General features: G+C 30.8%; 3 protein-coding genes across 3 annotated transcripts; 1 reads left to right on the top strand and 2 right to left on the bottom strand.

The window, feature by feature from the left end:
• Window positions 1–2,954: 2,954 nt before the first annotated feature.
• On the top strand, window positions 2,955–9,316 carry LOC139886579 (CBL-interacting serine/threonine-protein kinase 23-like). The gene is made up of 15 exons (XM_071870430.1): window positions 2,955–3,656; window positions 3,896–3,958; window positions 4,422–4,493; window positions 4,574–4,681; window positions 4,903–4,983; window positions 5,119–5,172; window positions 5,263–5,388; window positions 5,489–5,578; window positions 5,930–6,049; window positions 6,130–6,255; window positions 6,760–6,876; window positions 6,945–7,001; window positions 7,221–7,295; window positions 8,135–8,210; window positions 9,089–9,316. Exons 1-15 carry the CDS (start codon window positions 3,483–3,485, stop codon window positions 9,109–9,111), a joined length of 1,362 nt encoding a protein of 453 aa, XP_071726531.1. The 5' UTR covers window positions 2,955–3,482; the 3' UTR covers window positions 9,112–9,316.
• Window positions 9,317–9,515: 199 nt separating this feature from the next.
• On the bottom strand, window positions 9,516–10,636 carry LOC139886580 (transcription termination factor MTEF1, chloroplastic-like). Its single transcript, XM_071870431.1, has one exon. It carries the CDS (start codon window positions 10,533–10,535, stop codon window positions 9,603–9,605), a length of 933 nt encoding a protein of 310 aa, XP_071726532.1. The 5' UTR covers window positions 10,536–10,636; the 3' UTR covers window positions 9,516–9,602.
• A 649-nt stretch (window positions 10,637–11,285) lies between these two features.
• Window positions 11,286–14,526, bottom strand: LOC139871479 (uncharacterized). The gene is made up of 7 exons (XM_071859186.1): window positions 13,960–14,526; window positions 13,162–13,646; window positions 12,946–13,013; window positions 12,660–12,734; window positions 12,357–12,446; window positions 11,848–12,024; window positions 11,286–11,648 (listed from the first exon to the last, which is right to left on the bottom strand). Exons 1-7 carry the CDS (start codon window positions 14,469–14,471, stop codon window positions 11,598–11,600), a joined length of 1,458 nt encoding a protein of 485 aa, XP_071715287.1. The 5' UTR covers window positions 14,472–14,526; the 3' UTR covers window positions 11,286–11,597.
• Between the last annotated feature and the right edge of the window lie 10,271 nt (window positions 14,527–24,797).

The following is a 24,797-nucleotide window of genomic DNA, read 5'->3' as shown; positions in this document are numbered from 1 at the left end:
AATGATCACAACGCCGACCTATAAATAAAGCAGGTCGATATAAATAACTAACTTATGTCAAGTCTTAGTATGATAGCTATTGCACATGTTGCAAGTAGACATAGAACAACACTCAACATGCATCGATTTGATCAGAACAGCGTACGGACACACACTTTCTATTTTTAGAAAGTTTCTATTTTTAGCAGATTTCCATTTTTGGAAAGTTTCTATTTTAGGACAGTTTCTATTTTAGGAAAGTTTCTATTTTTGGAAAGTTTCCAAATTTAGAAAGTATCTATATTCAGAAAGTTGCTATTTTTGAAAAGTTTATAAGTTAGAAAAGTTTCCTTAATTAGAAAGTCAACAAAAGTCAACTGAAAGTCAAAGTCAACCGAAAGTCAACTCAAAAGTCAACCTTGGTCAAACATAGTCAACATTAATTTTTAAAGTATAGGTTATAATAATAATATAGGTTATAATGTTATTTAAAGTCATAAATGTATAATTATGTCATAACATAAGTTTAATTAAATTAAATTGAATTATTAAAGTTAACATAAGTTTAAATGATATAATTAATATAACATAAGTATTTAATTAATTAATTAAATATTAGTCATAACATAAGTATTATTAATTAATAATAGATTTTAAATCATATCATAAGTATTATTAATTAATAATGAATTATTAATCATATCATAAATTTCTAATTATAATCATTAAATCATAAGTATTTAATAATTAGATTATAATTAAATAATAACTAAGCCTTATAATAATTAAGTGATTAATTAATCCTTATTATAAGTCTTATTATAATAATCTCATAATATAAGTTTAATACTTACCATAAGTATTTTTCATTAATAATAAAAGTATTATTAATCATAAGTTTGATTAAATGTTTAATTAAATCATAAGTAATTAATAAATGATATAATAAATATATATATCATAAGTCTTAAATTAAATTAATTACTGTTTATATCATAAGTAATTTATTAATAATGAAATTCATTATTTATATCATAAGTTATAATTAATAACCATAAGTTTTAATTAAAAGTTCATCGGGTCATAACTTGAGCCCCGTGAATCAGTTTTCGGTGAGTCTTATATATATCTTCGCCTAACCAACCCATCCGACACATTAGTGTGCTCAAGAACACCCCACTAACAGCAAACAAGTCATGATGATCAGCCATTAAACAACTTGTAGCTTTAATCCGTTCAAAAACATGTTTTAGTCATACCGGGTGATCCGTGGCTCGGATTTCGATGACCCAAACATGAAAGTTCATCCCATCATCAATCCTAACACACTAGTACACCCTAAAGACTCCAAAGATGATCACAAAGTTGGACCATACCTGTACCAATTCGTTTTCACAATTTAATCTCAACAAAACACCATTTTAAGCATATCTAGAGCTCCGGGAATCGAAATAACATGAATCCGGAGTCTAAAATTAATGTCTTGATGAGATGAACTCATCTAAACACTTTAATTTCACTTTTATATCAGTTATATATACAGAAAACAACAATCAAACCGCTGTCCCAAAACAATCAAACCGAAAACATATATAATCGAGCATTTCTACGCATACAATCAACAATACAATAACATATAATCATCATACTATTAATATAACATATAAAATCAGAAAAATAAATGAAAAATTGAAAATCTAGGGTTAGGGTTTATACCCTAATCGATAATCAAAGAGTATGAACGTGTAGAGGAGAACGAGAGCAACGCGTTTATACAAACAATAGAATGATCCAAGCTTTAATTTTTGATGAAGATGATGATGATGGTGAAGATGGGCGACGGCCAAGGGAGAGGGAGAGGGAGAGAAAAATATTAAGTTTAGGTTTAGGAAATTTAGTGAAAAGAATTTGTGAAATGAAAAGTAATTAGCAAAAAAAGAAAGCAAGGGGGTATACCCCATGGATTCGGCCGAACAAGGGAGTGGGGTGGGCCCCACTAGCCCAATTTTGATAACTTGTGATTTCCTTGTGGCCCGAATGCCCGATCGAAACCCGAAACGCGAAAACACGACTACGCGATTAATTATTCGAAGAGATATTAAATACGCGACGTAAAATATATATAAACACTATATAAATCATATGACCTTAAAATATCATATCTAAAATAATTAGAACTTAAAAATCCCAAAAGCTCGACCGTTGGTTCGACAACCGAAAAGATTCGCCGGATAGAAATCCGCGATTCGTATAAACGTACAATTTAAAATATGAATACAAATATTCATTTAACACATAATAATTAATATATTATTACTAAAATAATAATATAGGTCATAGAAATGACGTGGCACGAATAACACTTAACGGTCGTTAAATAATTAACGGTAAAAGATAACGGAAAAAGTAGGGTCGTTACAAAGCAGCACTTTTGATTCAATGACTAGTTACTTTGATTTGAAAATACTACAAATGTCTACCGCGGGAATGGATGAAGCAGATGCATTGGTTCTTCAAGCGAAGAAAGCGGCGATTCGGGCCAAGCTTCGAAGTGGAAATTGAATCGTTTCGTATTTGTTCTTATAAATAGGAATTGTAATGTTTTTTTTTATTTAGGAATTGTAATCTTTTTTTTTTAGGAATTGTAATTTTTTTTTTTATGAATTGTAATGTTTTATTTTTATTTTAATGGAAGTTATTTCTATTTATGTTAATTTTTATAATTATATTCATTTATGTTATTTTTAAAATCATATAAATAATAATAAAAATACTCACTTTTTCTGACTCAGTAAATGACATACCAAGTGACCTCAGTCACCACTCCCCCTGAATACAAGTGAAACAACTAATTGTGAGGGTGGAAATATATAGCAAAAAATAAGTGGGGAAATAGTAAATATCAATTCCATTCCAATTTTTAATCAAATCACATCAATTATTATTCCGAGTAGTTTATTTCTGTGTCAATCCGATTCCTCTCCGGCCTAAACTTTTAACATTCTTAAAACCCCTCAATTTACCCCAAATTTTTTTATTTTTGTTTTTCTCATATAATGTTTTGTTTTCACAAATTTATTTTTATGTTGTTTTTCTGATTCTAAATGACTAGTAAATCATCAAAGATCTAAAGGAACTGTTCGATTCTTTCTAGGGTTTCTTTAATTGAATTTTGGGAAGATGAGTGTGTCAAGATCTCAAGTTTGGCAACCTTGCAAAAAGAAGAGATTTTGATATTTAATTAGCACTTTTATTTATTTATTTTTTTGTTGGGAACATGGATGGTATATGTATTCAAAATCTACACTTGAAAAGTTTTGATTTTGGAATAAAAAAGATGAAACAGTAATAAGAATAATACATTTTTCTTAAAGATCTAAAAAAGATTCATAAGAATATACTTGTATATTTCTGTAGATAGAAGAATATTATAACAAAGGGGTCTTGATATACTTCAGAAAATAAAATTAGGGTTAAATTAAATTAGGGTTAGGGTTAGAAAGATGGCATCTTCAAGACCATCAAGAACAAGAGTTGGTAGGTATGAGCTTGGAAGAACACTTGGTGAAGGGACTTTTGCAAAAGTCAAATTTGGTAGAAATGTTGAAACTGGTGATAATGTTGCTATCAAGATTCTTGATAAAGAAAAAGTTCTTAAACATAAGATGATCACTCAGGTAATTATATTATATATATATATATATATATATATATATATATATATATATATATATATACTTTTGTATATGTATGTTTTAGCGTTGACTTTTTATACCCTTGATTCAAGTTCTTGAATTGGTTTGACTTTCTTGAATGATCTGATCAGAAAGATGAGTACTTTTTGTTTTTGTTAGTTAATATGTTGAGTTTGACCATTCATTGAATTGGAAGGATGATCATATTCTTGTGTTTGCAGATCAAACGTGAGATATCGACCATGAAACTAATCAGACACCCGAATGTGATTCGTATGTATGAGGTTAGTTCGTTTGTTTACCACCCGAAGGTGATTAAACGTTTATTTAGTTAAAGCCTACTAATACCCTGATTGCTATACTTGCTTTTGTGGTTTGACTTTTTTGAAGTATACATGACCTTTAATTAGCTTGTTATGTTTGCCTATATTGACCTGTTTCGTTGCAGAACGCTGTTTTCGTTCAACATATAGAAATTAGAATATTGACATTAATTGCATATCTATATATGTGTCACGCATTTACATCACATTGAAGCCCTGTATAGTAGTAAAGCTCCAAACTTTATCGATCTAGGAACATAACAATCCGTTTTTGCTTATATATCTGAAATGAAGTTCTCAATTAATGTATATACGACAAGATGCTTTTTCTTAATTAGGTTTTTAGCATTATTACACCATTGTAAATGTTACCCTTGTAAGCACTATCAAATACATATATGATAAAAAGACATTTTATATGTAGGTTATGGCGAGCAAGACAAAAATATACATTGTGTTGGAGTTTGTGACTGGTGGTGAACTATTCGACAAAATTGTAAGTTGATGCTCAAAACTTTAATGGCCTTTATTACAATTAGTGTACTAATTAATAGTTACGCCTTTATTATCCTTTAGGCAACTAGAGGCAGACTCAAAGAAGATGAAGCTCGGAAGTATTTTCAGCAACTCATTAATGCAGTTGACTATTGTCATAGTCGAGGTGTTTTCCATCGAGATCTTAAGGTCATAATTCTTTATACTCAATGCATCACTTATATATAAATTGCTTTTAAAATGGACAAAAGTGTGCGACTCAACGTGTACCTAAGTTTCCTATACTTATTCAAACCTTAGCCCGCTTTGACCTGTTATATAACCTGCTCATCGAATCATCATGCTACTTATAGATTTGGTATACCAAGCAGGCGTTGACAATTAGGGTTATAAATGATGTTGTTTTGCAGCCTGAAAATTTACTGTTGGATACTTCTGGATGTCTCAAGGTCTCCGATTTTGGATTAAGTGCGCTGCCCCAGCAAGTTCGAGTGAGCATCATACTTTCTTTTTATGTCGTTTGTAATAAGTTATTCCAAATCTGAGTGTATTTTATGTCTTTGCCTTTTGTAGATCTTTTTATGATTTTTTTTGTTTAATTATGATTATTTTCTTTTTTGTTATAGGAAGACGGGTTACTGCACACAACGTGTGGAACACCAAACTATGTTGCTCCTGAGGTAAGTTATATATTGGTCTAACAAATGTATCTTATATTAATGTTGATAATAAAGCTGTGTTTTCAAAGTTTTGGTTATGTTTTACACTAGGTAATCAACAACAAAGGTTATGATGGAGCCAAGGCCGATTTATGGTCATGTGGTGTGATTCTATTTGTTCTTATGGCTGGTTATTTGCCTTTTGAAGAGTCAAACCTCTCGGCACTATATAAGAAGGTAATATTGTGTTCTGTGTGTCTTGTTGGTAATGTTGGAAGCTCAATATGTTAATTTTATAAAGTCGAATGAGCGTTTTGCAACGTCGATGTTATTGCAGATATTCAAGGCTGAGTTCTCATGTCCCCCGTGGTTCTCTTCAAGTGCAAAGAAGCTAATCAAACGGATTTTGGATCCTAATCCCGTGACAGTATGTTTACTTGTCCTTGCTTCAGATCATTGATGAGTCGCTTGATTGTTTATTAATCTCAAATGGGTCAAATGAGTTAATGTTTTCAACCTCTAAAATCTGCTTATTTGGTAATTTTGGTTAGATCGTTATTTTTATTATTGTTTTAACATTATTTAATGAATGAATCAAACCACATTAATCTTTCATTAAATAGTATAAACCTGTGTTTGTGGGTCAACCTAGCCTGACCTATCCTTTTCTAATATATACTAGAAATTGCTTGTTTCTACTGAACCCATTTTGACATGATATGGACCGCCCTACCCACCCATTTTGACCCGTAATGTATGGGTTTTGTGTCTGTAACAGAGAATCACTGCTGCTGAAGTCATCGAGAATGAATGGTTCAAGAAAGGGTATGTGCCCCCTAGGTTTGAACAAGAGGACGTTAGTCTAGATGATGTGGATGCTATTTTTAATGAAGTTGGGGTATGTGTTATTTAACTTTCACTTACATTCATACCATCATATGGTGGTTATTGATATTATTTCATTATCGTTGGTTGTAGGACTCTCCAATCCTTGTTGTCGAGCGGCGTGATGACCGGCCTCCACAACCCGTCACCATGAACGCTTTTGAGCTTATATCGAAATCACAGGGCCTCAATCTCAGTTCTCTATTCGAAAAACAAATGGTATGGTTGCTTAACCAATGCCGCAAAACTAGGCCTTGACTTTGAAGGGAGCAATCGGCAACTTGGGGACTGAATTGGACTTTTTATACACTTAAATAATAAATTTCAAAATTATGTGTAAACATTAAAGAAGCCCATAAACATAGACTTTAACATAACTGTCTAAAAACATAAACATAATCGTTTATTTGTTCAATAACTCTAAAATTCTTAATTAAATTCATATTAAAATCTTGACCAATTTTGACTTTGACTGACTTTGACCAACAGATCCGATATTAAACAATATTAACGAATGTTGACAGATTAATTAAATTGGTTTCGGAAATTGGATCGGCCTGTCCTTGAAAAGGAGTAATTGGGTTTTTTTACAATAGTGTGTTTAACCGTACTCATTCATTTTTATTGGTTTTTGATTGTAACATATTAAAACTAGAAATTCCGTATGTGCTAATTAATCTTATTGATTTGGGGACTCAATCTAATGTTCTATTTGGTGGATAGGGGCTTGTGAAGCGTGAAACAAGATTTACATCAAAATGTCCAGCCAATGAGATTATTTCAAAAATAGAGGAAGCTGCTACACCGTTGGGATTTGATGTAAAGAAAAACAACTACAAGGTAATAAGCGTGTAATTTTTTTTTCTCTGTGTCGTCATTACCTCCTTTTTAACTGTTTGTATATACAGCTAAAACTTCAAGGCGAAAAGTCTGGGCGTAAGGGCCACCTGTCTGTTGCAACCGAGGTATGTTTCTTAATTCAAGTCCATTTATGCACTCACAAGGCATCAACTTCTCAACGTGTTTTACTTAAGTTAATCATTGTTGTTTTAAAGTTGTATGTTTTTTAATATCAAGAAAATAAAAGAGAAAAAACGTGTTTGGGTTACTACAAAATGTAGCTGCTTTACCTGCCCGTTTTGTCTTCATCGATTTGGATATAATTGCAAATTATTTGTTTTCAGATTTTTGAAGTGGCTCCATCGCTGCATATGGTCGAGGTTCGTAAAGCGGGAGGGGATACATTGGAATTTCACAAGGTATGGAGTTCACTTGCCTTTTTTGGTTTTTGAATTAAAATTCTCGAACTCGATGGCGTTTAAAATTATTTTTTAGATATAAATTATACAAGAAATCTAAATTGATTAAGTTAAATATTAGAGTTTCAATTGCTGTCAACTGAATAAAAAGTAATGACCAAGCCAACAATTAGATGAAATTAGGTTTAACCGTAGCAAGCAACACAGTTCCAGCAAGCAAGTAGTAACAAAGTCAATCTATTTTTTTTTTTTTATTACCAAAAAAGACATATATTGTGTGTATCTATATATGTCAGCCTAGGATAAACCAAGAAAGAATTACACAGTTATGCTTTCTTTCTTTTTCATTTTTTTTTTCTGTTTTTATTTTATTTTATTTTAAATTTTTTTCCCTGATGCAGCCATGAGTTAGTCAAGAAGCTAGCTAAAAAAACTGTTATATTTTTATACCGTAATGAGTATTTTGAGCCCACAAACCTCATTAATCTCTCAAGCCCTATGTGACCTCACTTGCTCCAGAAAGAAAACCTTCTCGTCTTCTAGTTTTAATACTTGAATAATATGTGCTACATGTATTATTAATTTGTTTCTCAATGTTGTTTATGTGTTAACCCACATGTTCATATATTATTAGGTGAACTTGATTTTAATGGATGTACTATGCACATACAACCCAATAGACCATTTAGACCAATTAAACAATAATGTCTTGTAATGGAAAAACGCCTTTCTAAATTATTAAATAACTATCTGCCTTGAAAATTTGATTAAATGTTTTTTTGACCGAGGTAATGGTGAAGTGTTATGACATTATATTTTTCATTTATTTAACCATGCAGTTCTACAAGAACCTTTCAACTGGATTGAAGGATATTGTGTGGAGAAACGGAGATGAGGCAAATGGCGATTTGAATGGTTAGTTTGAATCATATATTAATATTAATATTATTATTAATCATTATTATAAAAATCCCTAGTTGAAAGAGGTCTGAGTTTCTTGCAAGAGGTCTCAGGTTCGAATCTCAGAATATTTAGTGGTGGCCAGGGATGGGTTGGAAACAGCCATGGAGTAATCCTGCTGGGCGGGTACATCAGAGTATGAGGTCGGATTACTCGTCCTCCCGGGTAACCCGAACAAGGAAAACCTTCTACTTTTTTTATAAAAATCCCCAATTAGTTCCGGTTAATTCATTATTACTTCTTATAACAACATGCCGATCCGATTTTCCATAATCTGTTTAATTTATCGATCAACGTCAGTTAATTGGCCAAAGTCGGATTTAGTCTATCAAAATCTGCCAAAGTCAAAACTAGTCAACGTTATAATATGTTTTAAACTAGAATTATTAGAGATTTTGAACAAATGAACGATTATGATTATGTTTTAGACAATTATTTTTAGTTTAATGTGTATATATATATATATATATATATATATATATATATATATATATATATATATATATATATATATGAATTTCTTTCATTTTACACATAATTATAATTAAATTTTCAAATTTTATCATCTGAATGTATAAAAAGTCCAATCCGATTAATCCCCGAGATGCCTATTACTTCTCCAAAGTCCCGACCAAGCACTCTCGAGTAGTGACTTTTGCAACCTTAATATTAATCAAAATAAACTTCTTACTCACTCAATTTTTGCAATTCTCATCGGTTTTAATGCACCGAGTACAATTTTCTACCCGTGTATGTGTAATTTATTTACAGTTTCATACCAGCTTCAGTTTGTTATCTTTAATCTTTTGAATTATGACTGCAACTTTTTGCAGGTGCTTCAGTACCGCCTTCATAATCGGATTTTGAACAGTTAGGAGAAGATTAAATCGTTTCATTTCCCTTTAGAATTTCTGTACAAAAAATTGATCTCCCCTGATTGTAGCGTTTTCGTGTTTAATCCTACATTACTTTGTGAATTTGCGTTAACTTAAACGATAAAATCATAAAATCATTAATGTAATGTTATTCAAACTTTTGACCTATCATTATCAGTATTAATAATTTCAGTCTATACCACCAAAAGTTATTCGTACACCACTACAACTGATTTATAGAGGGTTGCACAATAACATTAAAATGCATGTTTAGTGATGTACATATAATTTTAGTGATCTACATGTCATCGTCCACATAGTACAGTTTTCATTAGAAGTGGTAAAAAAGCTAGCTTTTTAATCTGTTGCCTAATACTTTCCCACATTAAAACTTCAAATATTTAATTAATAAAAATAACAATTCAATCTAAACCAATTCTGCAAATATTTAATAACAATTATTTTCCAAAACTTACAAAGATATGGAATTTACAGATTTTCTTGATTTGGTCCTTTGCTTCAACAAATCTGCAAATTCTTCATCAGTAGTTTTGAGCAAAAGTTGTAAAGACATTTTTACCCCACATTCAACTGCCTCAACATGCCTAGGCTTAATCCTTTTCTCCAAACTAAATGCAAAATATTGAGGAAAATCTTTCAACTCACTCATATTTCTTTTCATCTCTTCTTTAAAATACTCGAATTTCGGCTTATAGTTATTTTCAAGACTAAAAGTAAACAGCCCGGGACACCTCAAAACCATCTCGATTGCCTCCTGTTTTGAAAACCCGAGACTAATCAAGTAATCCAGTTTAGGAATCAATGTGTTCTCCACATTTGACACCAACAACACACAATCTTGATACGCCAAAGCTTCCATATCGCGAAAACCGAGTCTTTTAAGATACAAAAGAGCAGGCTTTAGTTGATCTTGAACGCTCGAAACAAGCAATCTTGGACATTTATTGATCACTTTTCTATAATTGTGTTCTGGGACATTAAGATCATATGATAAGAAATTGAAAACTGGAATTAGTTCATTGTTGATGTTGGTTGTGAGGATCTTGGGGCACATGCCTATAATTCTAGGAAGGTCTTTTTGTAAAATGCCTTTTGATTGAAGAAAAGTGATGATGTCATGAATGGAATTGAGTGATGTTGAATGGATTAATGGGTTTAAAGCTAGTGCTTTCCCAGAATCAACACCCATAACTTCAAGACACAAGATTTTTTCTTTGAATTCAAGTGAGAGTTTTGAATGGACTGGAGTGTAAAGAGGGTGTTTATGGAGGAGTGTTTTGGGTTTTTTGGAAAGTTGAGGGGTGTCTGTTGATTGTTGTGTTTGTGATTGTTGTTCTTGAGGAGAGTATGAGTTGAATGCTGTTATTGCTGCTGCTGCTGCCATGGTGTGAGTGGTTGATTTGGGTCATTTGGGTTGCATGTATGTATGAATTATATTATCTATATTTATCTGGTGCAAAGAGATGGGAAGTGAGGTGGATTGTTTGCTAGAAACTCATTGGTTGTTGGATGATTTTATGGATGAGGTTGGTCTCAATCTTTTGAATTCAAGACTTAGAATTAAGTTATTGCTTATTTAGACCCTTTGACTTTCCACTTGTACATTAATGGTCCCTGCATAAAGATTTAAGTGACAGGTACCTGAGCTAAAATCTGATGTATGCACCTTGCATACACAAAACACCCAATGTCTACTTTTTAAATATCATCTATCTATCTATATTTATATGATATATGATTGTTGACAAAATTTTATACTCAACTGTTAGAAGAAGGTTTGGTTTTGTTAGTAAATGGGCAACAAAGCATAAAAACATCCTCTTAGAGTAGTTTGGTCTAGTTCAATTGTGTAGTCAAAATGTCAAATAGACCGTAGGGTCTCTAGTCAATCAGACGATGGGTATGGGGTCTGTTTCAATTGTAATACTTTAGTCTAATCTAATTTAAATTCCTGTTTTATACTAGGGAATGCAAAATCAATTTTATACAAGGATTGGTCCGGGTTTCCTCCAGGGCAGTAGTTGGGGCGGGTTATGTCACTACGAGAAATGAACGCGTGGGTGGTTTAGTCTCCCCGATGATCCCAAACTAACGTCCAAAAAAAAGGAATAAAAGTTCCAAAAAAGATGACACGGATTTTATACAAGGAATGCAAAATTAATTCACGCTTATTACATCAAGCTAAAATACCATAGAAGATAGAACACTCTCATCAGTTAAAAGAAAGGACAAACCACAAAATTCTATAATTAACATTCTGTTTCTTTTTGTATATCTACTGCATTTACTATCATCATCCACCTAAATACACACCCAGGTAGCAACTGGTTCTAGTATCGTTTTTAGAAGTATGCCTTACGTTTTTTTTATCGATAATAGCTCGTGACACCTTCTCATTAGATATACGTATCTAAACAAGACCATGAAGATACTCAGCATCCGTTTTTCATGTAATAGATGAACGAACATCTTCTGATATAAAAGCAGCCCATGCATCCTAGACAATAAAATATAATCAAATAAATATTTACAAAAATAACATTCCCCTCTACATGGATAGAAGTGGAAGTTTGAGCATCTTCTAAGCCTCAAGTATACTGGTTACTTAAATTATGTTTAGGGGTTACTATTTTTTTTTTTTTTATATATGTTCGTAATGTAAATAGTGACACAATCACAAAGAATATATTATATACCTGTAGGATTGGAAATGCCTTTTCGGCAACATATTTTTGTGAGAGCGTAGCACCTCGTTGTTGCAATTTATCAGGGTGCAAGCATAATCGTGCTTTCTGATAAGCTTTCTTTACGTTTGAACTGTCTTTGAGGCTTGTTAAAGGCATCATGATCCACCCACTACTCGGCCATAAAATCTACATTTACGAAATACTATTAAGAAAAGGGGCTGTGTGTTAAGAGTTATGACATTACTATGTAATGAATAATTCAAATAAGATAGTGACAAAACTGTTCTTTCAACTGCTTTTTCCTTTTAAGAATTGTAATAATTAAGGTGATCCTATGTTCTGATAATTGGCAAATGTTGCTAATTACGGAGTACTTTTGAAAACAATGGATAACCATTAATGGAAATAAAGGAGTTTTTTTTAGAAAGCTAATGGAAATAAAGGTTTAAAGTACATAAGTGCCAAATAATTTAGAAATTAGACTCATCATTTTATACGAAGATATAATATCGACTTGCATGATGTAGTGTCGATAAAAGCAACCGGATGTTTGGTTCTTTTCCATCTGACCATAACTTTATATCCTCATCCAGTAATTCTAATTCCATCTGTACTAACACATACACAAAAGTCTTAAAACATAAAAAAAAAAAAAAAAAAAAAAAAAAACAAAAAAAGAATCATGATACCGGAAACATCAGCTGAAGATTATACCATAAAAAGATAAGAGTTAAATATTCAAATATGATGATGTTACTCATAAAACTATGCATCCCAATTTATATATTTTTTAGTAGCTTTACTACCCATGAAAAGATTACCTGTTTACAAGGGCTTAAATCGTTTTCCAGTTTTTGCAACTGTTCACCAGTCGTACATTCGTCTTGTTTTTCTAGCTGCAAGTGAAGATTATAATTTATAATAATCTGATAAGCAAACTGATTACTTGTAACAAATTACTTGGCAAACCATAGCATAAGTTGTGTAACGAATATTCCTTGCTGTATTAATAAACTTATGCAGAAGCACATATTCATGACTTCAAATATAGATATTAGTTCATCATTCATCATTCATACAATGATATGATCAATTTAAAATATTTACCGAATTTGATTCTCTTGATCCACGTCTGACAATCGGCACTTCTGGAAATTTATTTGCCCCGAATATTTCTGCAATAAAAAACACAACATATGAACTGATGTTAGTTCTAAAGCCGTTGTAATCCCTTTCTAGCTTCTCGCTACGGGCCTTTTTCAGTTAATATATTTTTTGCTATCCAAAAAATAAAATTAAAAAAAATAATCATAATAATATCACCTTCTGCTACATCACCCTTGTTTTCCTCAAGGTTTTGCGTCCAACTTTTCTCTGAATTATGCGTCTGATACTTCTGTTTAGCCCAAGCAATTGCATCATCTACACCTACAGATTCATCAATTCTTTCCCTACTACCAAGATTAATTTCAATGACGTACGAGCTCAAATCTTCATCTTCTTCTTCTTGTTGTTGTTCATGACTTGCAGTTGCTTCTTGTTGCTCGTGATTAATCGAGGACACTACAGACGCGGGAGAATTGACTTGCAGACCCTCCATTGATTCCTGGACACTCCTATACAAACTATGACAGAAATCTATGATTTCAGGCGATGAAACCTTTTTCGAGAATCCAGAATTGCAACCTTTTCTCTTGTGTATGTACTCACTCTCAAAGGTATGAGTATTCCAAGGAGAATTAAGCTGTTTATCCCCTGTTTCATGCATCTTCTCTGATGTTTTCCATTTAGATGATACATTTATTGGCCTTCACAAAATCATAATTTCTATTAGGAAGTAGTAATAATCAAATCATTTTGTCAGTTATTTAAAATAAAGTAATTATATTTTATCAATTTGTGAATATATCACACAAACTAGTACTAGTGGATCTTACCAAAAGACTACTTATAATTAAATTAAAATCATTTAAAATAGTTAGAGGATTAAAATCTTAACAGCATGGTAATTTTCATTAAAAAACTAATAAAATAAACATGTTATAATTTGATGCCGTTAACCGAATTATTATTAATTATTATTATTAAATAAAATAATTAAAACGGTCTTTAACTAACTACCTGAGCTTTGAAGCAAATGAAGAGATGGATACACTGTCGTCATCAACCACCGTCGATCGAAACGGACTGAAATCCTCTGAACTCAAAATCGAAGACGAATTCGACTTCGATTTCGAGTTCGAATTCGAATTAGTGTTCGACTTAGATCTCGACGTAGACATCCTATCATTACCAAATATGTCACTATAGAACTCATCATCAGTCTTTCTCCGTCCTCCCGCCGTTTCACTCACCGGAATTCTAAATTCCGGCAATGTCCGATCACGATCAGTTACCTGTTTCCTAAAGATATCGTCAAACAACATACTGGTATTGGTTGACCTAGCGTAATCACCTTCAACGGAGTATTGCCGTGAAAGCACACTCTGTGGTGGTCCACCGAACACGTCATCAAAATCTTCAGGATCTAGGGTTTCGTAATTTTGACGAGTTTTATCCTCCGTTGACCGTCGTGGATGGAGGTTGTTTTGTTGTTTAGTTGTTCCCATTCTCATTCTCCATGATTCATCCATTTAATTTTTTTTAATTAATTTTCAGTAGATGAAATTAAGCATGTATATATTGTATGTTGTAATGGTAATAGTGATTGTGATAACAGCATGGTTTTTAGGTGATGGCTATCTGGAAAGTTTTTAGCAGGGGGCCATGAGAAATCATTGATGTTTCTCATGCTTAGCGATTTATTGCATTGTATATAAGTATATAGTATATCATAAAGATTGCTTTATGATAATTGTGATATTTTTTTATATTTGTAGCACTTTTTATCAGGGATTGTGACATGAGTATAAGTATATGACTATTCCTTTTCCATTAAAAGGTGGTTTTGCTTTTTAACTAAAATGAAGGTATTAGACTAATAATGTAAGGGTGTTGATTAAACCGAAAAGTTTGGTTCGAATGCATGTAAATAAAAAAGTGATCAAACCTTCGAAAAGGGTTCCTTTGATTAGATGAGATATGAAAGGTGTGGTGTTGTTTGTCTTTTGCCGAGCCTCCAAAGTAAGAATGATGAGAAGATTACAGTGTGCGGATGTTGATCAACCTTCAAATGAGGCCTTTAGACCACTATTCATAGATAGATAATGGCGGTTATATCTAGCAACCGCTATTTAGGTGGCCACTCTTTAGTAACTACCTCTAGAATCTTCTAATCATGCCTACAACATACTCCATGTCCTCCATGTACCTTGTATTGCGGACATTTGATACCAACGGAATGCCACGTTGCCAGTGGCGTGGCGTTGACTTGACTTAGCTCTCATAAGCTCTCCGGGTTACTTGTTCTGAATAAAGATAAGCCCAGAGCCACGCGTTACTCGTGACGCAGTATCGCGTGACATACGCCATTAAGTCCCCCCAGTTTGGTTGGGTACAAAATGTACTTGTACGTGACCAAAATAATTTTGCCTGACTATTTTTATAATATAAAAGGAACATATGAGTGGTTTTGACACAGAGCCAGTCCCATCAACCGTCAAGTTCGATATTCTCTATGTATACGCCATCATTATTACAACTGTAAGAAATGAAACGGTGCAAATATAACGGTCGTGAACTGGTGGTGAAAAGACACGTGTACGTCCAGGATTAAAACCCAATGTTGAAGCCTGATATTGCTCAAAATATACATATTTATCTTCGCAATATCTCCCTACTTTCGTGGCATTTCGATACGGGTTGTGATGATTAGTGAGCGGTTTGTGGTATTTAGTCGTTTCGGGATAAAAATGGTCTAAAAGTTCATATTTATGTTAAGGAATCAACCGTTGGGCCAAAGGAATGAACCAAGTGAAGTTTTGGAGTGAAAATGAGATTTCAGGGTCAAAAGCGGCGCTTCTAAGGTCAAAAGCGGCGCTCCTATGTGCTAAAACGAGAGTTAAAAAGATCAGTATCCAAAAGCGCCGCTCCTGTCCAAAAGTGCCTCTCCTAAAAGCGTCGCTCCTGTCCAAAAAGCGCCGCTCCTGACGCTGATTCAGCTAAAAAATTCAGCCGACCTATAAAAGCATATTTGAGGTTTTTGAGTGAGAGAGCTACAACTTAGGGCCGTTTTGGAACCCTAAATTGGTTCCAATCATGAATCCATCAAGATCAAAGCCTAATTTCATGTCCCAAGTCAAAGATTAGTGAAGCTAGAAGCTAGATCTCCATCATCCATCTCCATTTTTGTAATCTCTTTCCTTTTTAACACTAGTTCTTCTCCATTTTAGTTGTAATGATGAATGCTTTAGTTTTAATTAATTTTCTTCTTGTTTATCTTATGATTATAGCTTAGATTACTTGTGTTCACTTGATTTGTAAACTTGATGCTTGAATTTTGCCCTAATCTATGAATTGGGTGTTTAAATAAGTTGATGATTATTGTGCTTGATTGATGATCCATTGCTATGCATTTATTTTAGGCTTTACTTTGACTACATAGATTGTTTAGCTCTCTTAGTGATTTGAGAAGTGTATCAATTTGTGCTTCAACACTTATAGCGATCTAGACAACTAGATTAAGGATTTCAAGTGATTGTGTTCTTGATTAATGTTGGTTTTCAATTGGTCTTTAGTCAACATAGTGATGTTTGATTATCTTAAGTGATTTTGATAATTAAAGGATTTTAAGTGATTTTAATCCAAAATCGAGTCTTAATGATCTCACTCAAAACATAGTTTGATCTTTTGAAATGAGTGTACGTGAGTTAATGAATTTCATTTGGTTGAGGTTTTATGAAAGTTGACGAATGAAAATGAAACTATATGTTTGAACATTGTTGTGCAATGAATGAATTGGGTAAACCATGGCAAAGGGTGAAACAATCTAGTAGACACGTTTTTATCCTATTTGTTAATCTCTTTTAGTTTAAGTTTAGCTTAATCAACACTTTATCAAATCTTTCTTAAAGCCCCCCAATCAACTTAGGATAATTACTAGTGTTTTGAGATTCATGTAAATTGCTCCGTGTGGAACGAACCTTGACTGAATACTTGCTAGTTGCTATAATGATCGGGTTATTGTTGCCCGTGCGTTTGTGTTAATTAGTTAGGGTATTTGATCATTGTTTTTATATTATTATAAGTTGAGAACACTGACATGTCTACACAAATCAACTTTTTGGCGCCGCTGCCGGGAGCAGTTTTTAATTGGATTTTAAAATATTTGCTAGTAGTTGTTCAATCCTTTTGTAAGAATTTCATTCTTGCAAAAGTTACTTTTTGTTTATATTTGCTTGTATTCGGAAAACGCTTGTTTGTTTGTGGTGTGATTAAGATAGATGACTGAATATGATGCTTTGTATGACTACTTGATGTCAAGAATCGCGAATTATGATCAACAATTAATGGGAGACTCAAGTCACATAGGTTTGGATAATGGTTATTTGGGCATGAATGATGATAATGGTTATTTGGGCAACAATGGTGATTATATGGGTATGAATGATGATTATGGGTATGTGAATGATGGTTACATGGGTAATTTTGATAATGGGTGTATGAATGACAACGGTTACATGAATCAATGGCAAGCTTTTGGGCCCAATGGTTATTGTGATACTTATGATGGGAGTTATCCAAACGGGGATTATGATTACAATTTTATGAATGATTTTTTCCCTATGGATCAACCTTATGATAATGGTCCCATTTCTAATTTTGAATCTTTTGGTCAACCAATGGATAATTTTTATGAGGGGGATAGCTCAACATGGGATTCTTCTCAATATCAATTTCAAAATCAACAACAAGAGGAGATCGATCCAAATTTACTAGATTTATTCTCAAACGTTGTGAGAACCCACCTTAACCGTATGGAGGCTCTAACTTAAGAGAGAATAGATTTGAGGGAAATGTTCGAAATTCAACAAGCCTCAGTTCAAAGCTTAGAGAAAACCGTGAGTTCCATGCTCTCTTTAGTTGAAAATTTTGTATCCACTACCATTTCACCACCCACCTCACCCGTAGTCTCTACTTCTAGGTCAAGAAGTTGGGTCTTTTATGATGATGATGATGATGATGTATGCTTTTATGCCAAGACCGAAGTAGTGGAGATTGCACAAGCACCCGAGTCTTTGATAACCAATGATGAAGATGATGAGAAGGGTAACGATGAATGTGAGGATAGTGAAGACGATGAAGAGGATGAAGATTATGAGGATGATGAATTTGATGACGGTGATGAAAGTGATGAGGAAGATGACGAATTGTTTGAAACTTTACCAACGCCCAATGCTTTTAAAGTCTATGATAATCCACTCGGGGTTGGTGAAGATGTTAGTGATGATGATAGTGATGAGGATAATGATGATGATGTTGAGAAAATCATACCCGAAACTTTCAAAGTGTATAACATGAAAGGACCCGTTCATATACATTATAAACGATTCACAATAGTTGATTACATCGAGAGGTATTTGACCTCTACATGATACATTTTACAAACATTGCATTTGTTTTTAAAAGACAAACTTTCTTTACATCGAAAATTGACAGGCATGTATACCATTTCATAATATCCACTATTCAACTATAAATTGACTTAATAAAAATAATCTTTAATGAACTCAATGACTTGAATGCAACGTTCTTCGAAATATGCCATGAAAGACTCCAATTAATATCTTTAAAATGAGCAAATGCACAGCGGAAGATTTCTTTAATACCTGAGAATAAACATGCTTTAAAGTGTCAACCAAAAGGTTGGTGAGTTCATTAGTTTATCATAATCATTCATTTTCATGATTTTAATAGACCACAAGAATTTCATTTCCAGTTCTCATAAATATACGTCCCATGCATAGAGACAAAAATCATTCATATGGATTGAACACCTGGTAACCGACATTCACAATATGCATATAAGAATATCCCCATCATTCCGGGATCCTCCTTCGGACATGATATAAATTTCGAAGTACTAAAGCATCCGGTACTTTGGATGGGGCTTGTTGGGCCCAATAGATCTATCTTTAGGATTCGCGTCAATTAGGGTGTCTGTTCCCTAATTCTTAGATTACCAGACTTAATAAAAAGGGGCATATTCGATTTCGATAATTCAACCATATAATGTAGTTTCGATTACTTGTGTCTATTTCGTAAAACATTTATAAAAATTGCGCTTGTATTCTCAGCCCAAAAATATAAAGGGTAAAAAGGCAAATGAAACTCACCATACTGTATTTCGTAGTGAAAATACATATAACGTCATTGAATTAGTGCAAGGTTGGCCTCGGATTCACGAACCTAAATTAATTATATATAATTATATGTTGGTCAATATTTGTCTAACAATTAGGTCAGGTCATAGTGTACCACAATCCTAATGCTCGAGACTAATATGCAAAAGTCAACAAAAGTCAATTTGACTCAAAATGATTTCCAAAATTTATACATGATTATAATATATTTTAAATATCGTCGTTTTATATTTTTAAATATTTTTAAAAGATTTATTAGAGTAAATAATATAATTCATTTATTAATAAATAAAATTTTATATTAAAATTTATATAATAAAATATACTTTTATATATATTAAGTAATAAAATTTATAGGGTTCATTTAATATCATAAAGATAATATGATAGGTATTATTAAAGTAATTTATTACACGTAGTAAAATATGTTTGTATTAAATATTTATTTGATAAAATAATATCTATAATGTTAGTAAGTAAAAGTTGTATTATTTTGTAATAATAATTATTATTATAAAAATATCAATATTTATAATTACTAAGGTGATATTATGATAAAACGATAATTCTAATTATGATAACTTTAATATTTACGATAATTTTTAATATTATCTTTAAAATAATAATTCTATTTAAAATGATAATAAAAATGATATTTTATAGTAACAATGACATTTCTATTAAAATGATAATTTTTGTTAAAATGATAATTTTTGTTAAAATGATAGTTTTGATACTAACGATACTTTTAATAATAATAGTAATGATAAAAATAATAAGAACGATAATTTTATCTAAATCAATATCTTATAATATTTTAATTTCATCATGATACTCTTACTCATTATTTCCTAATCATTTCGTTTAATAGCTTTTAATCTTCTTTTATATCGTGCTCATAATAATGATAATAATAGTAATCAAAATAATTAGGTGTTACTAATATTAGTTTTAATTACAATAATACTAATAATGATAATTACTATGACATTATTAACGATAATGATAATATAATAATAATAACAATAACCATTTTTAAATAATGATATATATATTAATAATGATAATAATAATAATGATGATGATAATAATAATAATAATAATAATAATAATAATAATAATAATAATAATAATTAGATAATAATAATAATAATTAGATAATAATAATAATAATAATACTAATTATAACTTTAATGATAATAACGATAGTAATAATAATAATAAAAAAACAATTTTTAATGATAAATCCTTTTATTGATAAAGATAATAATAATAATAATAATAATAATAATAATAAGATAAAACTAGAACGACGATAATAACGACGATAATAATAATCATTTTTAATAATAATACAAAAATTCGATGGACTATAACTTCAAATCTGTTCATCGAAATCATTCGATATCTAAATAAAAAGTTCTTAATTTTTCGCTAGCTTTCCAACGACATGCATATCTTATACCTTATCTCAGTCGCATATATAAATAATTCAGGATTCAACATAATCTAACTAAAGGCAATATCAAAAGTACAAACATGCATAATCCTATATACTCGAGCACTAGTCAGGGATACACTATTAGTATATAAAAGTTAAATTATGAGTACTCACGTATCAATATTGAGATTCAATATTGCAGGAAAGGTACGTAGACGCAACGGAGATGATAAACACTATATTGACCTCATGAGCATACCCATGAACCATACCCAATCACCTCCATGGCTATAACCCATAATTTCCTTAATCCAATCCCACTCGAAAAACAATTTCGAAATCACCCGGACCGCACTCTGACGTAATATTTTATGTATACTAATAATATCTTGAAATAATACGGAGTAAATATATATATGTAAATCGATTGAGAGAGTTTAGAGAAAAATATTTTTAAGTTTCTATGAAATAATGAAACCTATTGAATTCTATTTATAATAGATTTTTTAATTATTAAAGTGAATTATTAAAGTATGAATTATTAAAGTGAATTATTAAAGTATGAATTATTAAAGTGAATTATTAAAGTATGAATTATTAAAGTGAATTATTAAAGTATGAATTATTAAAGTGAATTATTAAAGTATGAATTATTAAAGTGAATTATTAAAGTCAAAGTAAAGTAAAAAATAAAGTAAAGGTAAAGTTTAAGTATAGTAAAAGTATAAAACTATGTACGTATAATACGCGTATAAATATATATAATATTAATTTAAATCGTTATATATATTTAATAAAATAAAATATAAATATCGTTATCTTTATCATGCTGGTTAAGTAATGAGTTGTCAAAAGTGGTTCTAGATATTTATAAAAGTTATATACGTTTTAATAATAAAGTTCTTTTTAAACTGAAAACGTTTTTGTACGTTTGAAACTAAATCAAATAAATATAATAATTTTGTTTTCCAAAACCAAATATATTTTTAAGAATCATTTTGTTTAAAGGTTAAAATAATGGAAATCGTTATATCATAAAACGTTTTAGAAAAGTAGAATCATATATTGATAATGCTAAAAACGAACATATATTTCATAGCATTATTCCTCAAGAAAGACAAGCTTTTAGTTGCAATTGTTCTATTTACAAGTGATATTCGTTTAAATAATAAAAGGTGAAGACAAAAGACAGATTCGACGAATTGAAGACGCAAACGACCAAAAAGCTCAAAAGTACAAAAGACAATCAAAAAGGTTCCAATTATTGATAAGAAACGTCTCGAAATTACAAGAGTACAAGATTCAAAACGCAAAGTACAAGATATTAAATTGTACGCAAGGACGTTCGAAAATCCGGAACCGGGACCAGAGTCAATTCTTAACGCTCGACGCAACGGACTAAAAATTACAAGTTAACTATGTATATAAATATAATATAATATATAATTAATTATATTAATTATATATATATTATATTTATAAATAAAAACCGTCGGCAGAGAAAGACTCCAAGGGACTGAGCTGTAATTTCATTCTCCGCGACTCGCGGAGTTTGAAGGCCAAAATGGCCGCGAGTCGCGGAGCCCCCAGTTTTGAAACTCCCTATAAAGCAAACCGAAATCTGATCATTTTCATCATCTTTTTTCTCCTCATTCATACGATATATTTATATTTATAATTTATATTTTAATTTTAATTTTAATTATAATTCTAATAATAAGGGTATGTTAGCGAATATTGTAAGGGTGTAAGTCGAAATTCTGTCCGTGTAACGCTACGCTATTTTTAATCATTGTAAGTTATGTTCAACCTTTTTACATTAATGTCTCGTAGCTAAGTTATTATTATGCTTATTTAAAACGAAGTAATCATGATGTTGGGCTAATTACTAAAATTGGGTAATTGGGCTTTGTACCATAATTGGGGTTTGGACAAAAGAACGACACTTGTGGAAATTAGACTATGGGCTATTAATGGGCTTTATATTTGTTTAACTAAATGATAGTTTGTTAATGTTAATATAAAGATTTACAATTAGGCGTCCCTATAAATTACCATATACACTCAATCGGACACGATGGGCGGGGTATTTATATGTACGAATAATCGTTCATTTAACCGGACACGGGAATGGATTAATAGCCACTAGAATAATTAAAACAGGGGTAAAATTATGTACAAAGGACACTTGGTATAATTGATAACAAAATATTAAAACCTTGGGTTACACTCAGTCGACATCCTGGTGTAATTATTAAACAAAGTATTAAAATCTTGTTACAGTTTAAGTCCCCAATTAGTTGGAATATTTAACTTCGGGTATAAGGATAATTTGACGAGGACACTCGCACTTTATATTTATGACTGATAGACTGTTATGGACAAAAACCAGACGGACATATTAAATAATCCAGGACAAAGGACAATTAACCCATGGGCATAAAACTAAAATCAACACGTCAAACATCATGATTACGGAAGTTTAAATAAGCATAATTCTTTTATTTCATATTTAATTTACTTTATTTTATATTTAATTGCACTTCTAATTATCGCATTTTTATTGTTATTGTATTTAATCGCACTTTTAATTATCGTACTTTTTAATTATCGCAAGTTTATTTTATCGCACTTTTATTATTCGCAATTTCATTTATCGTTATTTACTTCATGCTTTAATTTAAGTCTTGTATTTATTTTTAATATTTTACATTTGGTTTTAACTGCGACTAAAGTTTTAAAATCGACAAACCGGTTATTAAACGGTAAAAACCCCCCTTTATAATAATAATATTACTTATATATATATTTGTATTTTTATAAAAGTAAACTAATATAGCGTTGAGCTTTGTTTAAAAAAGATTCCCTGTGGAACGAACCGGACTTACTAAAAACTACACTACTGTACGATTAGGTACACTGCCTATAAGTGTTGTAGCAAGGTTTAAGTATATCCATTCTATAAATAAATAAATATCTTGTGTAAAATTGTATCGTATTTAATAATATTTTATGCTAAAATTAATAACTATTTTATACCACTCCGCTACTACATCAAGTATTTTTGGCGCCGCTGCCGGGGAACTCTCTTAAAAGCCGGAAGCGCAACGCTAATAAAAAAAAAAAGAGATTTTTAGTTTACTTCTATTAAAAGTCGCTTTTATAAAAATACGTTTTTAAATATTCGAAAATATAAAAAGAAAAAAAACAAAAATATAAGTATTTTTAAGATTTTATTAAATATTTAAGTTTTATAAAGTTTCTTTATTTTTATTTTATAAAAACATAAGTTTTATTTAAGTATTTTGTTTTTATTTAAAAACATAAAAAAATATATATAAATCTAGTTTTAAGCATTTTATTTATTAAAATTATAAAGTAGTTCTATTTTATTTAAGTTTTTAAAATATAAGTTTTTATACACATATTTTTTAACAGAAAAATTAAAAACAGAAAGAAAAAAAAACGCGTAAATTTTAAACTGTTTCAGATCTGAATTTCTGAACCCCGCGACTCGCGGGGTTTGCTGCATTGATTACCGCGACTCGCGGAGATTTTCTGACAGGCGACAAAACCCTAATTCAGCATTTATTACGGATTATATTATAATTATTAATATAAAACCCTAATTAGGTTTTAATTAATTATTAATTTTAGTTTTTATTATTATTTTGTTTAATTAGTTTAATTAAAATATTAAATTAATACTTTTAATAAATAAATAATATAAAAATAATATTTTTATAAAAATTGTAATTTTTACAACTTTTTTTATATTTTTATATTTTGTCCCTTTTTAATTGTTTTAGCGTAACTTTTGTATTTTTAGCTCATATTTAGTTTTAAACTTAGTTTTTGCCATAGTTATTTTTACTCCTAGATTTTTAGGCTTTGCCGTAGAATTCCTTAAGTGCTTTTTCTTTTGACTAAGATTTAGGTACTTTAGAATTTTGCGACACCTTTTTAAGTTTTAGTTTCTTTTTAAGTTATTTCCATTTGGGATTTAGTTTTTCCTGTAAGCTTTAATATTTTTAGACACCTTTTACTATGTATCAATTATCATTCCAATTAGTAATTTCAATTTGCGATTATAATTTTAAGTTAATTGTAGTAATAAGGTTAGGTTATGTGACGACCCGTCCTTATCCACCTGGACGAAGTCATCAACATTTGGTCCCATTGCGATGATCGACTCCAAGTAATGTCCTTAAAATGAG

Source organism: Rutidosis leptorrhynchoides, chromosome 1 (assembly GCF_046630445.1).
Source record: "Rutidosis leptorrhynchoides isolate AG116_Rl617_1_P2 chromosome 1, CSIRO_AGI_Rlap_v1, whole genome shotgun sequence".
Taxonomy (NCBI): domain Eukaryota; kingdom Viridiplantae; phylum Streptophyta; class Magnoliopsida; order Asterales; family Asteraceae; genus Rutidosis; species Rutidosis leptorrhynchoides.
This window is presented reverse-complemented; position numbering and strand designations above follow the sequence as displayed.

Coding starts and splice junctions, on each gene's coding strand:
- LOC139886579 (XM_071870430.1), top strand. CDS start 3,483: ATGGCATCTTCAAGACCATCAAGAACAAGAGTTGGTAGGTATGAGCTT. Junction 5,389..5,488: donor TCTCGGCACTATATAAGAAG/GTAATATTGTGT, acceptor ATGTTATTGCAG/ATATTCAAGGCTGAGTTCTC. Junction 5,579..5,929: donor TGGATCCTAATCCCGTGACA/GTATGTTTACTT, acceptor TGTCTGTAACAG/AGAATCACTGCTGCTGAAGT.
- LOC139886580 (XM_071870431.1), bottom strand. CDS start 10,535: ATGGCAGCAGCAGCAGCAATAACAGCATTCAACTCATACTCTCCTCAA.
- LOC139871479 (XM_071859186.1), bottom strand. CDS start 14,471: ATGGATGAATCATGGAGAATGAGAATGGGAACAACTAAACAACAAAAC. Junction 13,647..13,959: donor TCATTTGCTTCAAAGCTCAG/GTAGTTAGTTAA, acceptor GATTTTGTGAAG/GCCAATAAATGTATCATCTA. Junction 12,447..12,659: donor ATTTAAGCCCTTGTAAACAG/GTAATCTTTTCA, acceptor GTGTTAGTACAG/ATGGAATTAGAATTACTGGA.